This window comes from Artemia sp. Qi Xiang Cuo, chromosome 2 (genome assembly GCF_049724085.1).
Source record: "Artemia sp. Qi Xiang Cuo chromosome 2, ASM4972408v1, whole genome shotgun sequence".
In the NCBI taxonomy this organism is placed as follows: domain Eukaryota; kingdom Metazoa; phylum Arthropoda; class Branchiopoda; order Anostraca; family Artemiidae; genus Artemia; species Artemia sp. Qi Xiang Cuo.
The window spans coordinates 27,708,837-27,722,794 of record NC_142795.1 but is presented as its reverse complement, the minus strand read 5'-3'; the positions used below and the strand labels follow the sequence as shown (position 1 = coordinate 27,722,794).

At 36.1% G+C, this 13,958-nt stretch overlaps 2 protein-coding genes across 2 annotated transcripts in view; both read right to left on the bottom strand.

The window, feature by feature from the left end:
* brm (ATP-dependent helicase brm) overlaps positions 1-3,546 on the bottom strand; it is a 134,781-nt gene extending 131,235 nt beyond the window's left edge. The window contains exon 1 of the mRNA XM_089100070.1: positions 3,455-3,546. Coding sequence (XP_088956196.1) covers positions 3,455-3,485 — 31 coding nt within the window. The 5' untranslated portion in view covers positions 3,486-3,546. The remainder of the gene's footprint in view (positions 1-3,454) is intronic.
* Positions 3,547-8,297: 4,751 nt separating this feature from the next.
* The window catches only part of l(2)37Cb (DEAH-box helicase 16 lethal (2) 37Cb), a 105,421-nt gene continuing 99,760 nt past the window's right edge, over positions 8,298-13,958 (bottom strand). The window contains exon 17 of the mRNA XM_089100057.1: positions 8,298-8,525. Coding sequence (XP_088956183.1) covers positions 8,394-8,525 — 132 coding nt within the window. The 3' untranslated portion in view covers positions 8,298-8,393. The remainder of the gene's footprint in view (positions 8,526-13,958) is intronic.

The window sequence follows — 13,958 nt, the reverse complement described above, 5'->3', positions numbered from 1 at the left end:
ATGGCCATATATTTGGCTTTAAAATATACTTATATATATATATCTATCTAATATACAGAATAATTGTACCAAACACATTTTGCATGCAGACCTGCTAAAATTTACCCCTCCCCCCCCCATAATATGCAAATCTAAAGCCCAAATTTATTTCTAAAGTAAAAAAGAAACTAATGAAAAAAACAGTATGTTCTCAAATTTTACACACCATAAACTTGAGTGAGTAGTGCATAAAACACAAGTACCAAAATTCCTTCCCCCTATGGAAATTAAAAAATAAAACAAATAAAATTCTCTAATTTGAAAAGCCTTATTTTCCAAATGAAGTATTTTCTGCAGGGGGGGGGATTTTCCAGGAAGTAATCATTGGGGGTGTGGTGGACACCTAGAACCCTAACAATCACACTTATTTGGGAGGGTCACCCTAACCAATAGAGCTTCTTTGCCTGCTGATTCTGGTATATTTAGGGATGAATATGGTATATGGCTCTGTAGATAAACAGCAACACCTCATCCTCTATACTGTCACTACATTTACAATTGTGCCTGAGGAGTGTATATCCCTGTATGGCAACCTCACTGCTTTGTATGTCATGGCTGAGATTGGTCTCAGTGATACACATGATTGATATTTGACCAAGTTCACTAAATGTAGGAACTGGTCAAACTTAAATCAGGGACCATGTACATTGCAGTGAGCCACAGTAAACAGGTCCATTTGGATGGTTAGTGGACATGCTAAAGGTCATCTACAAAAGGTCTGTTTTGTCCAAGGCTTTTTATTATTGTCAAACATAACCAGGTAAAAGAAGGTTTGCCAAATGGTTAGCCAAACAATACCTATGCATCCATTTCCATGCATCAATAGACAGGAAACAGTGCCAGAATGCACCTCATTACTGCATCTTCAACATGGAGGTGGTACCCCATAATGGGTTACAATGAAACTTTCAGGAATAGACCTAGAGCCTCCCTGATCCCCCAAGAAGATACTTTGAAGTACCTATCTCTACTCCTTTCCCCCCTAAAAGGCACTCAACTTTGATGATCTTTTATAATCTTTGTATTATGAAAGTGAAACCTTGACAAATTGATTTATTTATGTTAAATGAGACACAAAGAAAATGTTTTGAACCTCATCCCTTTGAAAAATCCCAATTTATTATATTTTAGACATTTGTATATCTATTTCTTAAATTTTTGAAAAAAAAGGCCTTAATATGACTTGAAATCCTGCTGAAATAACAGTAATTCTATTTTCAAAACTATATCCAAAGGAAGAGACCAAAAATTAAGTTTAAATGTTTTTGTCAAATCTCAGATATGTATAAACCTGTCATCTATGTAATCTTCTAAGCCTAAAGCAGGGCTCCCATGGCGTCAATAAAGTTAATAAAATATTCCGCAAAGTTACATACCATAAAATTTGGCCATTCACACATGAATTTTACCTTCCTGACTTTAAGGAAATTTTTCAAAGCAATTAATTTGAATTATTCACATGTTCATTCTTGAATATATGTGACATTATTTTTTGATAACTTTTTCAATTTAATAAGTTATCTTAAGTTAGATGTTGTTATTACTTTAAAATTTACTAAAGAAGGCTCACAGATAAAAATGAGGGCTCAATTCTTGACACATTACTTCACTTATTTCCTTGAATGCATTTTCAACACAAATTCTTTCCTTATGTTCCCCTTGTGAGGAACTGTATATTAAAGTTTTATTTCTCATTAGTGTAATCAGCAAGTCTTCTGCTTCAATGTTCCACAGATTAGAGAAAAGTTCAAGACTGGCTATCTAATTAGTTTCTTTTATTTGAATTGAAGTTTTCCACAAGTCTTCTCCTATTGGCTAAACTTTCTGGACTTTATTGAAAAAGTTAAATAAAGTTTAACTTCATTCTGACAACCGTAAAGTCAATAAAGTTATAAGAGGAAAACTGGTTTATTAACTTTACGGACAGCTTTATTAACTTTATTGATGCCATGGGAGCCCCACTTAAGAAAAAAGGTAAGGGTAGGCTAGATAAAGTGGCATGATAACACCCTCACATAATATACTTTGAGCTCTAACTTTATTCCTGAATGCTTCACTTGACTAACTCAACTGCTTTCTGAGACAACAAGAAATGAGATTCAAACCCCATTGTTTAATAATATTATTAATGGTTTGGATTTTGGTAAAATTCTACTTTAGCTACTTTTGGCTATCTTGGGAAGGGGTTAGGTTAGGAAAATGAGACTTTCAGGGATGGGTCTACAGGGTAAAGTATGTCCCGGGAAGGTATTTTGTAGTACCTACCTCCACTCCTTCTCCCTCTAGAGGGTCATGAAATTTGCCTACATGACAGGTCTATACCCATTGAAATTTTTACAAAACAACATTTTACCTTAATTTTCAGTTATCAGTTACTTTTTCTCTGGCTTTAGCTCTGAAAATGCAATTTCAGTTAATTGAGCAGAATTTTAAGACATATAAATAGTTTATTTCCAAAATTTAGGAAATGTATTTGCATATTTTTAAAACCTTATAAATTGGGATTGAGCTAAGTTGTGAAGCTGAAAACAATTTTGTTGTACTTCATTTAAGCAGAATATCTTTTTTGCAAGGTTTCACTTCTATAACTCACATATTTTTAAAGGTCATCAAAGGTCAGGACCCACTAGAGGGAGAAGGAGTGGAGGTGGGTACTTCAAAATATATTCCCTGGACATACTTTAGCCTGTAGACCCATCCCTGAAAGTTTCATTTTCTTAACCTAACCCCTTTCCAAGATAGTCAAAAGTAGCTAAAGTAGAATTTTACCGTTGACTTTTCTTCCATTGTGGTTATATTTTCGAGATATTGTTGTATTTTTTTTTTCTTCCCTGATTTGTTTTGTGTGGATTTTGTGATTGATACAAGGTCCTCCACAAGCTATGGTTCTTGGGACCTCTAGCACCTAAGTGTATTTATGTAATTATTGTAGTAGCCTATTTAATAAATTGAATTGAAATTAATAAATTGAATTGAACTTTACCAGCCATGGGCCTATGCATGTATGTTCCTTGAATTTAAGAAAGACTTTCAGATCTTTGAAACCTTACAAATACAGTTTGAGCAAAGGTATGAAGCTCAGAACACTTTTCTTGTGTCTCATTTCAACAGTAGCCTACATCTATTCCTCAAGAGTTCTCTAGGCCTATAGGCTAATAACATAAGGACTATAAAAGGCCAGTGTTCTACCTTCCCAAGGGATCATTTAGACTCTGAATCCATTCCTAAGTTTTATTCATGAGGCTTAAAACACTTTTCTTGAGCTCATTTGAGCAGTAGGCTAACCTAGGCCTACATCTATTTTTTTAAGTTTCACTTTTACAATACAAAGAATTGTAAAATGTAAAGAATTGTAAAATAGCCCATAGGAGAGGGAAAGGTTTAACAATAATTTTAAGATAAATGACAACAATACCTCCATCAGTAACAGGAACAGCAGAAGACATTCCAAGATTTGGATATATCTAGTAATTTCAACTTTTCTTCTTTAATAATTGCACAGAGTAGTTATTTCACAATGACAGACAGCAGCACTCTTTTTTCAGCCTACGGGGTGTTTTCGGGTCTTTTGCAAAGTAAAAGGAAAAATACAAATGAAAATCCTTTCAGTCGAGCGCAAAATGCAATATCCAAAACTTTTTGGATTTTAAGCAGGAATTTCTCCATGTACTGCACAACTAGTCATTTCATTATCGTCGCCAGAGGTGCAGGAAGCTTAAAGGGATGTTGATGGTGTTTTGACTATGTCGTAAAATAGTGGTAAACTTTAGGCCTGTTTTATTAATAAAGTATCATTCAAACTTATAAATTACTCTATGTTTTATTGAGGAACGAATTTAACTCTAGTTAACTTAAGAGGAATTGGCAAACTTTTCAGCCTCTTCCTCATCTAGGCTATTTTTCGGGCAAACCAAGGTTCAGAAACCAAAGTCTTTTGAATCTCTCATCCTTCTTGCAAAACATGAGCTTTGGGACCCCTGACCTTCTCCTCCCCCCATAGTTCCTGAAAATTTTGATTTCCTCAGCTTAACCCAAGATATCCTAAACGTATTGTTTTGATTACCTGAGGATGGACACTATTCTTTGATTTGCCTTTTCACTTCACTGCCAAATATAATTGTCGCATAGTAGTTGTTGGTAAAATAATCTAAGGCAAATTGAAATTAAATATCCCCCACCCATCCTTCTACAAAAACAAAATTTGAAGGTTATATATATGTATAACCACGATGCACATGATACATACGCATATATATAACCTGGGTACACATTAATCTTTACTGATTTTTCTCACTGCCTCCCTGTGATCTAAGCTCAAAAGGACATATAGTGGAAAAAAAGGAGGATCGAGGACAGAATTTTTCTTTCTTCTTTCATCCCTCCCCCTAAGTGGAAATTTTCTTGTTCCCTTCTCTTCCAGGTGATTTAATAGTTTTAACTCAAAACCCAATTTGTTCCAGGTATTTTGCAGATATTGTTTCTTGATAGTCTGAACGATAATCATATCTTGTGATTTATCTCCATTCTCCCCAAGACGAGATTTGAGGCTCACTTACCGCCCTCCTTATCACTCCCTGACAGCTTCACATCAATCCCCCAAGACCTTTCCAGGATATTTTTGATATTGCTGTTTTGATAACGTGGGTACATGTCTCTCGATATTCCTCACTATTTCAGCATGGATGGATTATGGAGCTAATTCATTGGATTTAATAGTGCAAAGTTTTTTAGGCAGATCGGAGACACAAATTTTTGTACTCTAATCTAATCCCCCAATAATCGTAAAATTTAAAATCCCTTTGCCCCCAACACTCTGAAATTTTAAAAATCAATCCTGAAAGTTGTTTTCAAGATATTGTAGATATAATATTTTGATGATTGATTTGGTTTGATTATGATTCTATACTCGATTTCAATCTTTGTTTTGTTGTAATTAAATTCTATTCGATTTAAATCTTTGCTTAATTGTAAATAGGTTCCAAGTCCAATAGGGGTTGTAGTTCAAATTTGTGATACAATAGATTTTTAACCCATTCCCCCTTTTCGACGCAAAATTGGAAGTCCGTGTATCCTTCCTTCTACAAAAATTATCTGAAACCTTCAATTCCATGCCAGAAGCTGCTCCTGAAATATTGCAAATATGCTATTTTAATAGCGAGTATTCGTGCAGCGTGTTTTATTTAACCTCTACCCTTTCCCAATTCAAAATTTGTCGTCAAATTCGCCCTTAACACTCCCTGAAGAGTTTTAACTCGATCTCCCAAACTATTTCTTGGACATTACATTACAGATAACTGATTTCGAAAACTCGGGTGGCCGTAACACCTTTCGAATCACTCAAGCATACATATCGTTTCTGAAACATGGTATTTGACATCTCTGAAATATCTAGTCCTAGCGATTGATCCCCAAAAGCTTCAAGTGATCAGACAGCCAAGATCAAGCTTGCCCAACTTTTGTGCTTAAACCTATATGGGAATATTAGGACATTTTTACAATTTTAGGCAATTCCCCTGGGCTGCGTGGGCCATGTTGACACCAGGAGCATAGTTGCATAGAACAAAATGGCTGTCTCAAAATATCTATCCAGTACCATGGGGTGTTACGGGGGATAAAACAATGCATGAGAGGGGATTTATATATATATCACCATTGACCCCTAAAAATGGCACTAAAACTTCAAATTTCCCATCGAATGAGCCCCTTCCAAGTTTTTAAGATCCAACCTTGGATGCGAAATAGTTATAAAAGAAAATACATCAAAGACAAATTGCTCTTTGCCAATTGATACTTGTAATGCACAAACTTGTAAACAAGAATTATGCAGCCAAATTCTTCCTGGAAACAACAAATATTATACAAGCTAAGGAAATAAGAGCTATGAAAACTTTGATAGTGGTAAGGAAAAAGAAGAACATAAAGCTCACGAAAACCCATGCTGTCAGTAAGCTATTATAAATTAACACGCATATGAGTCTTACCTACTGTTCAACATTAAACTCCAGCTATGGTCATGTACCCTTTTCTATCGGATTTTATGGCAATGTACACGGCACCAGAAATCTCAGAATACACTAATAGCACCGGGATTTATCTTTGGTACCATATAAAATGGTTAAAACACCCCAGGAACAAATTTTAAGACGACTTAGCCAGGAATCCAATCGATGACATTCCCCTTAAACATAAAAGTGCTTGGGGATAATTCTTTATTCGATACAAACTTAACCTAGCTAAGGAAGTGCACATCTATCTTCAGGTTGTGAAGGTTGAGGCTGAAATTTCAAATACCACTTTTTATCATAGGCAGCGTAATAGTGCTGCCTAAGTAAAGAACGATGTTGCCACAATGTATTATAATTTATTTTTTTTTGGTTTCTTGGTCTTAGACCAGGGTACTTCGTATCGAAGGAGTTGTCGCAGAAACTTCAAAAAGGGCTCATTCGATTGGAAATTGAAGTGGCTAGTGCCCTTTTTAATAGTCAAAAGTGATTGGAAGGCAACTAACACCCCTTCCACCCACCATTTCCCCAAAAACATCCAATCAAAATTTTGAGATAGTCATTTTGTTCAACGTAGCTAAATTTAAGATAGAAATTATGTTTTTTAGGAGGACACTCCCCCACAGCCCTCAGGGCAAGGGTTGTAAGTCATGCTCTGGGGACACATAAGATTTTTATAGAAAGCGGTGTCGTAGAAACTTCAAAAGAGGCTCATTAAATTGGAAATTCCAAGGGCTAGTGCCCTTTTTAATAGTCGAAAGTGATTAGAGGGCAACTAACCCCCCTCTCACGCTCACCTTTTCCCCAAACACGTAAATCAAAATTTTGATATGGCCATTTGGTTCAACGTAGTTGAAAGTTCTGAAAATTAGGTCTTTGATTGTGCAAAAAGTTTTTTTGATTAATTTGATAAAATGAGTCACGTTTTACCTTCACCTCAGGGGAAAACAATTATTAAACAATGCTTCTTTGGTTCTAGTATTTGGTTCCTTAGATATTGACTTGTACCACTTTAATTTAGACACACTACATAGCAAAAAATCCTATTGAATTTTAAGACAGAATGCTATAGTTTATATTTAAAATCTTTGGTATTTCCAGAGAACACATGTTTATACTTCTGATAAAATTAACAGAATATATTTAAGGAGCTAACATTCTTTTTTTTCTGAAGGACATTTTTTACATGTTTGTAGTTTAGACATCGCAGTTTCTCACAAATGTTTTTTTCTTTGGAAATCCTTTATCCGAACTTTATACTCTGTACCAGTACATTAATGTGGGCACAGCACAGATTATTTCAAGGGAGGGGTAAGTTTGTTGAGTTGGGACGATTGAACAAAAATGTACTTGTTAAATTTTCCGTCTTCTATGAGGGAGGAAAGGATGACTCCTGGAGAAGCGCCCCTCCTCCCTACGTTCATACTGCTTAATTAATAGGTTGATCCGGCTCTAACCCTAATTTTTGACAGTTTTAAACACTTCTACGACAACTAAAGAATTATATAATAGAGCAGCAGCTTTTTTGGTCACCTACAGCCTCTTGTCCTGGGGATACCAAAATGACTGTAACTAAAAATGCTTAAATTATCTTGTATTGGGGTTCTAATATCAACTGAATTTCCACAAGGTTCATGAACCATGCAACAGGGTATTGGCAAAATTTATGCTGCCATTTATCAGAACTTGTCTGAACCCTATATAAGTAAAATGGAAGTGACGTTTTCTACCAGTAGATTAGACTAATAGTGTTCAAAGCTGGACATCACGTGTATATATTCAAAGAAAGTCTTCAAAAGACAAATAAAGTGGCAGTCTCAAGGTTTGTATTTCCCCCACAATTTTCAGTATATTATTTTTCTGCTCTCCTACAGTTTCCATTTATCAACGAAAAAAGACAATTTTGATATCTTTCCATAGATGACATTCAACTCTATCCATCCATCGAATTCTTTTTGGAATTTGGCGTACAAGGTCATTTACACTGAAAACACTTTGAAAACTGGCTGAAAATTGTTGAAAAAAGAACAATTTCCCTACTTTTTAAGCAAGTTTAGAGTCTTCCCCAAGATAAAGTCTAAGTAATATTTATTATAGTTCCTCTTAATTTCGTCGATAATCAAGTCTCTGCTATGAGACGAGTGACTGATTCTCGCATCAAGTGGTAAGGTACACGGTAACTGCTATGACAAATCTAACACTAGTGGGGTTCATACCATAGCTCCAACCGAGCAGTTCAATGTCCAAGCATAGCCATTGTGAGGATATTTAAACTCAAACAAATTTGATCAGATAAAAAGTATTAAAAGTCACACTTTTATAATTAAGGCCATAGAACGCAAAAAATAAAAATCAATCTCCTAATTCTTCTTTAGACTTTCCTTTTCCTTTGGGCATTTTCTTAGATAATGAATCTTCCAAATCTTTTGCCTTGTAGTAATGAGGAGCAACTTCAAGGAGCCATTTATTTTCAATTTCCGTGACCTAAAAAATTATTCAAATATAATTAAAGATAAGAAAAAAAAAGAAGAAAAATCATATTTCACAGACTATTCAGCGGTCCCGAACTCAAAGAGATTGCCACAATTTTTGTTTGATTTTCTATGTATAAGAAAAAAAAAATTGATTTGAACTTCAAAATATACCAAAACATGATGGGAAAGGGTTTTCCAGTATTTCGGAGGGAAATTCAACTAAAATGAATTTTTGAGATATGACAGTTCCGAAGTCAGAATTACATTAATGAAGATTACGAACAAGATTGAAAAAAAAAGGGAAGCACCTAATAATTTTGGGAAACTATTATTCAACCCCTTTGATAAGAAGTGATAAGAGTGAGCGTGGTAATCATAAAGGCATTACCTTGGTTTCTGCAGGGAGCAAATTACTTAGTACGATGATACTTATTAGAATAAGAGACACTATGGGTAAAGATTAAGTGAAGAAAAGTGCAGTTAAAAGAAGAAGAGAGGATGAGTCGACCCTCACTCTAAATTAGTAGTTAAAAAGTGTCTCAGTCATCACAGCCCTCTTGTCCTCCATTATTTATATTATAAACAGGTATTTTATTCAGCGAACATAAGGGATTTAGTGAAGGTCCTATTCTTGTATGGTATTAATTAAAAAAACTTTTTCCACAAAATAAGTTTTCAAAGAAAAGTAAAGAACTCCATTAAACCAAAAATGAGCAAAAATAAAATCAAATAATCTACCAAGCGTGAAACTACCACAAATCAGCACTTTACTTGCACTTTGCCCTTTACTGAAAAAATATAAATGTTTTTACTTTTATAACTTAAATAAATCAAATAATACTAACATTTTGATTACTAAATATCAGTATATGTATATTAAACTGACAATGCACATTCATTTGTATTTTTTCAGTAAAGTGCAAATTTTGTTTTGGCCTTGGGAAGGCAAAGGGGTTTTGCGCCCAACTTATGTTAATTTCTCCTCTTTTTCAGTTTGACTCGGTTATATATTGTATTTTCTGTTCGTTATGGGTTTCATATATTTATCGATGCTGATTTGTGGTAGTTTCACGCTTGGTAGATTATTTGATTTAATTTTTGCTCATTTTTTGTTAAATTGAGTTCTTTACTTTTCCTTGAATAACTTATTTTGGGGAAAAAGTGTTTTTAAATTAATTTCTGCTCGTTTTATATTGACCTAGTCTTTTCGGGGAAAAAGAAAATAATACTTTTAAATCTTTTCGTTTTTTAAGACTTTATAGTTTGGTCTGCAAAATTTTGATTGGATGTGTTTTGGAAAATGGTGGGGGTGAGAGGGGTGTTAGTCGCTATCCAATCACTTTCAACTATTAAAAAAGGCACTAGCCCTTTCAATTTCCAATTGAATGAGCCCTTTTGGAGTTTCTACGACAACGCTTTCAATAAAAACTTTATACGCCCCCGGGCATAACTTACAACCCTTGCCCTGAAGGCTGTGGGGGCAGGGGTTGTCATCCTTAAAGACCTAATTTCCAAAACTTTAAGCTACGTTGAGTAAAATGGCTATCTTAAAATTTGGATTGGATGTGTTTGGGGAAAAGGTGGGCGTAAGAGTTAGTTGGCCTCAAATCACTTTCGACTATTAAAAAGGGTACTATCCCTTTGAATTTCAAATCGAATGAGCCCTTTTTCAAGTTTCTACGACAAAGATTTCAATAAAAACCTTATATGCCCCCAGGGCATAACTTATAATCTTTGCCCTGAGGGTTGTGGGGGAGTCTCCTCCTCAAAAATATATTTTCTATCTGGAAATCAACTACGCTGAACAAAATGGTTAACTCAAATTTTGATTGGATGTGTTTGGGGGAATGATAGGCGTGGGGGGGGGGGCTATTTGCTCTCCAATCACTTTCGACTATTAAAAAGGGCACTATCCCTTTGAATTTCCAATCGAATGAGCATTTTTTGAAGTTTCTACGACAACGCCTTCTTTAAAAACCATCTATGCCCCCAGGGCAGAACTTAAAACCCTTGCCCTGAGGGCTGTGGGGGAGTGTCCTCCTTAAAAACATATTTTGTATCTGGAAATCAACCACGCTGAACAAAATGGTTATCTCAAAATTTTGATTGGATGTGTTTGGGGAAATGATGGGCGGGGGGGGGGGGCTAGTCCCCTCCAATCACTTTCGACTATTAAAAAGGACACTATCCCTTTGAATTTCCAATCGAATGAGCCTTTTTGAAGTTTCTACGACAACACGTTCTATAAAAACCTTATATGCCCCTAGGGCATAACTTAAAACCCTTGACCTGAGGGCTGTGGGGGAGTGTCCTCCTCAAAAACATATTTTTTATCTGGAAATCAACTACTCTGAACAAAATGGCTATCTCAAAATTTTTATTGGATGTGTTTGGGGGAATAATGGGCGGGGGGAGGGGCTAGTTACCCTCCAATCACTTTCAAATATTAAAAAGCATTAGCCCTTTGAATTTCCAATCGAATGAGCCTTTTTTGAAGTTTCTACGACAACGCCTTATAGAAAACCTTATATGCCCCCAGGGCATAACTTAAAACCCTTGCCCTGAGGGTTGTGGGGGAGTGTTCTCCTTCAAAAAACATTCTGTGTCTGGAAATCAAGTAAGCTGAACAAAATGGCTATCTCAAAATTTTGATCGGATTTGTCTGGGAGAATGATGGACGGTGGGGGGGGGCTAGTTGCCCTCCAATCACTTTCGACTATTAAAAAGGGTACGAGCCCTTCGAGTTTCCAATCGAATAAGCCTGTTTTGAAGTTTCTACGAAAATGCCTGCTATAAAAACCTTATATGCCCCCCAGGACATAACTTAAAACCCTTGCCCTGAGGGTTGTGGGGGAGTGTCCTCCTCAAAAACACATTTTCTATCTGGAAATCAACTAAGCTGAACAAAATGGCTATCTCGAAATTTTGATTGGATGTGTTTGGGGGAATGATGGGCATGGGGGGGGGGGGTTAGTTGCCCTCCAATCACTTTCGACTATTGGAAAGGGCCCTAGAACTCTCGATTTCCATTCGAATGAGTCCCTTTTGAAGTCTCTACGACAACCCCTTCCATATGAAGTGCCCTGCTCTAAAGGAAAAAAATAATAAAGGGTACATTGTGCCAATATTGTTCTTATATGCCCTCAGGGCATAACTTAAAACCCTTGCCCTGAGGGTTGTGAGGGAGTGTGCTCCTCAAAGAGATATTTTCTATCTGGAAATCAACTACGCTGAACAAAATGGCTATCTCAAAATTTTGATTGGATGTGTGGGGGGGAATGCTGGGCGTGGGGGGGGGGCGAGGTGCCCTCCAGTCAATTTTAAATATGAAAAATGGCATTAGACACTCCAATTTCCAATTAAATGAGCCCTTTTCGAAGTCTCTACTACAACTTCTTCGATACGAAGTGCCTGTCGAAGAAAAAAGAAGAAAAAAAAAAACACATTGTGGCCACATCGCTCTTTACTTTACATAGGCAGGTTCTGCCTATGAAAAGAGGCAATCTTCCCCTTATTCTTCCTTTCTTTACCCTCGTTGCTAGTTACATAAGTTGAATACCGATTTTATGAACGCGGATAGCTTGAATACCAGATTTATGTTCTTGAAGTTATTTTTTGTTTCTTGTATTGATGATTAGTATTTATTAATTGCATTAGTTGTTTAATAATTCATGCTGAATGGTTAAGCAATTTACTTTTAATAAATTAGTAATTTAGCTACTTACTTTCCCCTCCTCAGACTACCTACAATTACTCCCCCTAGATTTTGAAAATACCTTTCTTGGTGTTTTTCTCGAAAAGATCGAAAAAAAAGTAAAACCTCCTAGAGTTTGAGAAAGACCTTTCTCCTCTTCATAAAAAAAATGAAGAAAATCACCCTCCGCATTTTCGTGAATTGGTGACCCTGAGCATTATGAAAAATATTTCTTTATTTCTTTCGAATTGCTCTTATGTTTGTGCATTCGTTTTTAAGGCACTGGATGCAAAAAAAGAGGGAGGAAGTCTCTAATATCTGGCTACATTTGTCTTATGTCATTTGGAAGTGAATTCATTCATTCAGACACCAAAATTAACTAGTGTGCTTGCAAGATCTATGGTGATTTATATAGGTACAACATTCTACTAAAGTGCTTCTTCTTTTACTTCGTTCTCTATATTTCTAATAGTTTCTATATTTATAATGTTCTAGTTGATTTATCCAGCCCTGCGCTCCAAGCTGAAAAGAACTTCTCCAAAAAAGAAAAGAACTCTATGATTTATACAACAACTTTCTATATAAACCTTATATGCCCCCAGGGCATAACTTACAACCCTTGCACCGAGGACTCTGAGGGGGTTATCATCCTAAAAGCCCTAATTTCCAGAACTTTCAGTAGTTGATCTCAAAATTTTGTTTGGATGTGTTTGGGGGAATGATGGGCGTGGGGGGGTTAGTTGCCCTCCAATTACTTCGACTATTGAAAAGGGCCCTAGAACTCTCGATTTCCGATCGAATGAATCCCTTTTGAAGTCTCTACGACGACCCCTTCCATAAGAAGTGCCCTGCTCTAAAGAAAAAAAATAATAAAGGGTACATTGTGCCAATATTGTTCTTATATACCCTCAGGGCATAACTTAAAACCCTTGCCCTGAGAGTTGTGGGGGAGTGTCCTCCTCAAAGAGATATTTTCTATTTGGAAATCAACTACGCTGAACAAAATTTTGATTGGATGCATTTGAGGAAATGGTGGGTGTGAGAGGGGCGTTGGTTGCTCTCCAATCACTTTCAACTATTAAAAGAGGCACTAACCCTTTCAATTTCCAATCGAATGAGCCGTTTTGAAGTTTCTACGACAATACTTTCTATAAAAACCTTATGTACCCCCAGGGCATAACTTACAACCCTTGACCTGAGGGCTGTGAGGGGGATTATCATCCTCAAAAACGTAATTTCCAGACTTTTTAACTACGTCGAATAAAATGGCAATTTCAAAGTTTTGATTGGATGTGTTTGGGGAAATGGTTGGCTCAAGAGGGGGTTACTTGCCATCCAATCACTTTCAACTATCAAAAAGGGCACAGGCCGTTTCAATTTCCAATCGAATGATTCCTTTTTGAAGTTTCTACGACAACGCTTTCCATAAAAAAAAATCTTATATGCCCCCAGGGCATAACTTACAACCGTTGCCCTGAGGGCTGTGGGGGGACTGTCATCCTCAAAAACACAATTTCCAGACTTTTTAACTACGTCGAACAAAATGACATCTCAAAATTTTGATTGGATGTGTTTGGGGACATGATGGATTTGAAAGGGGTGTCAATTATCCTCCAATGACTTGTGACTACTAAAAAGAACACAAACCCTTCTAGTTTCCAATCGAAAAAGTCCTTTTTGAAGTTTCTACAATATCACTATCTATAAAAACCTTTTATACTCCCAGGACATAACTTACAACCGTTGCCC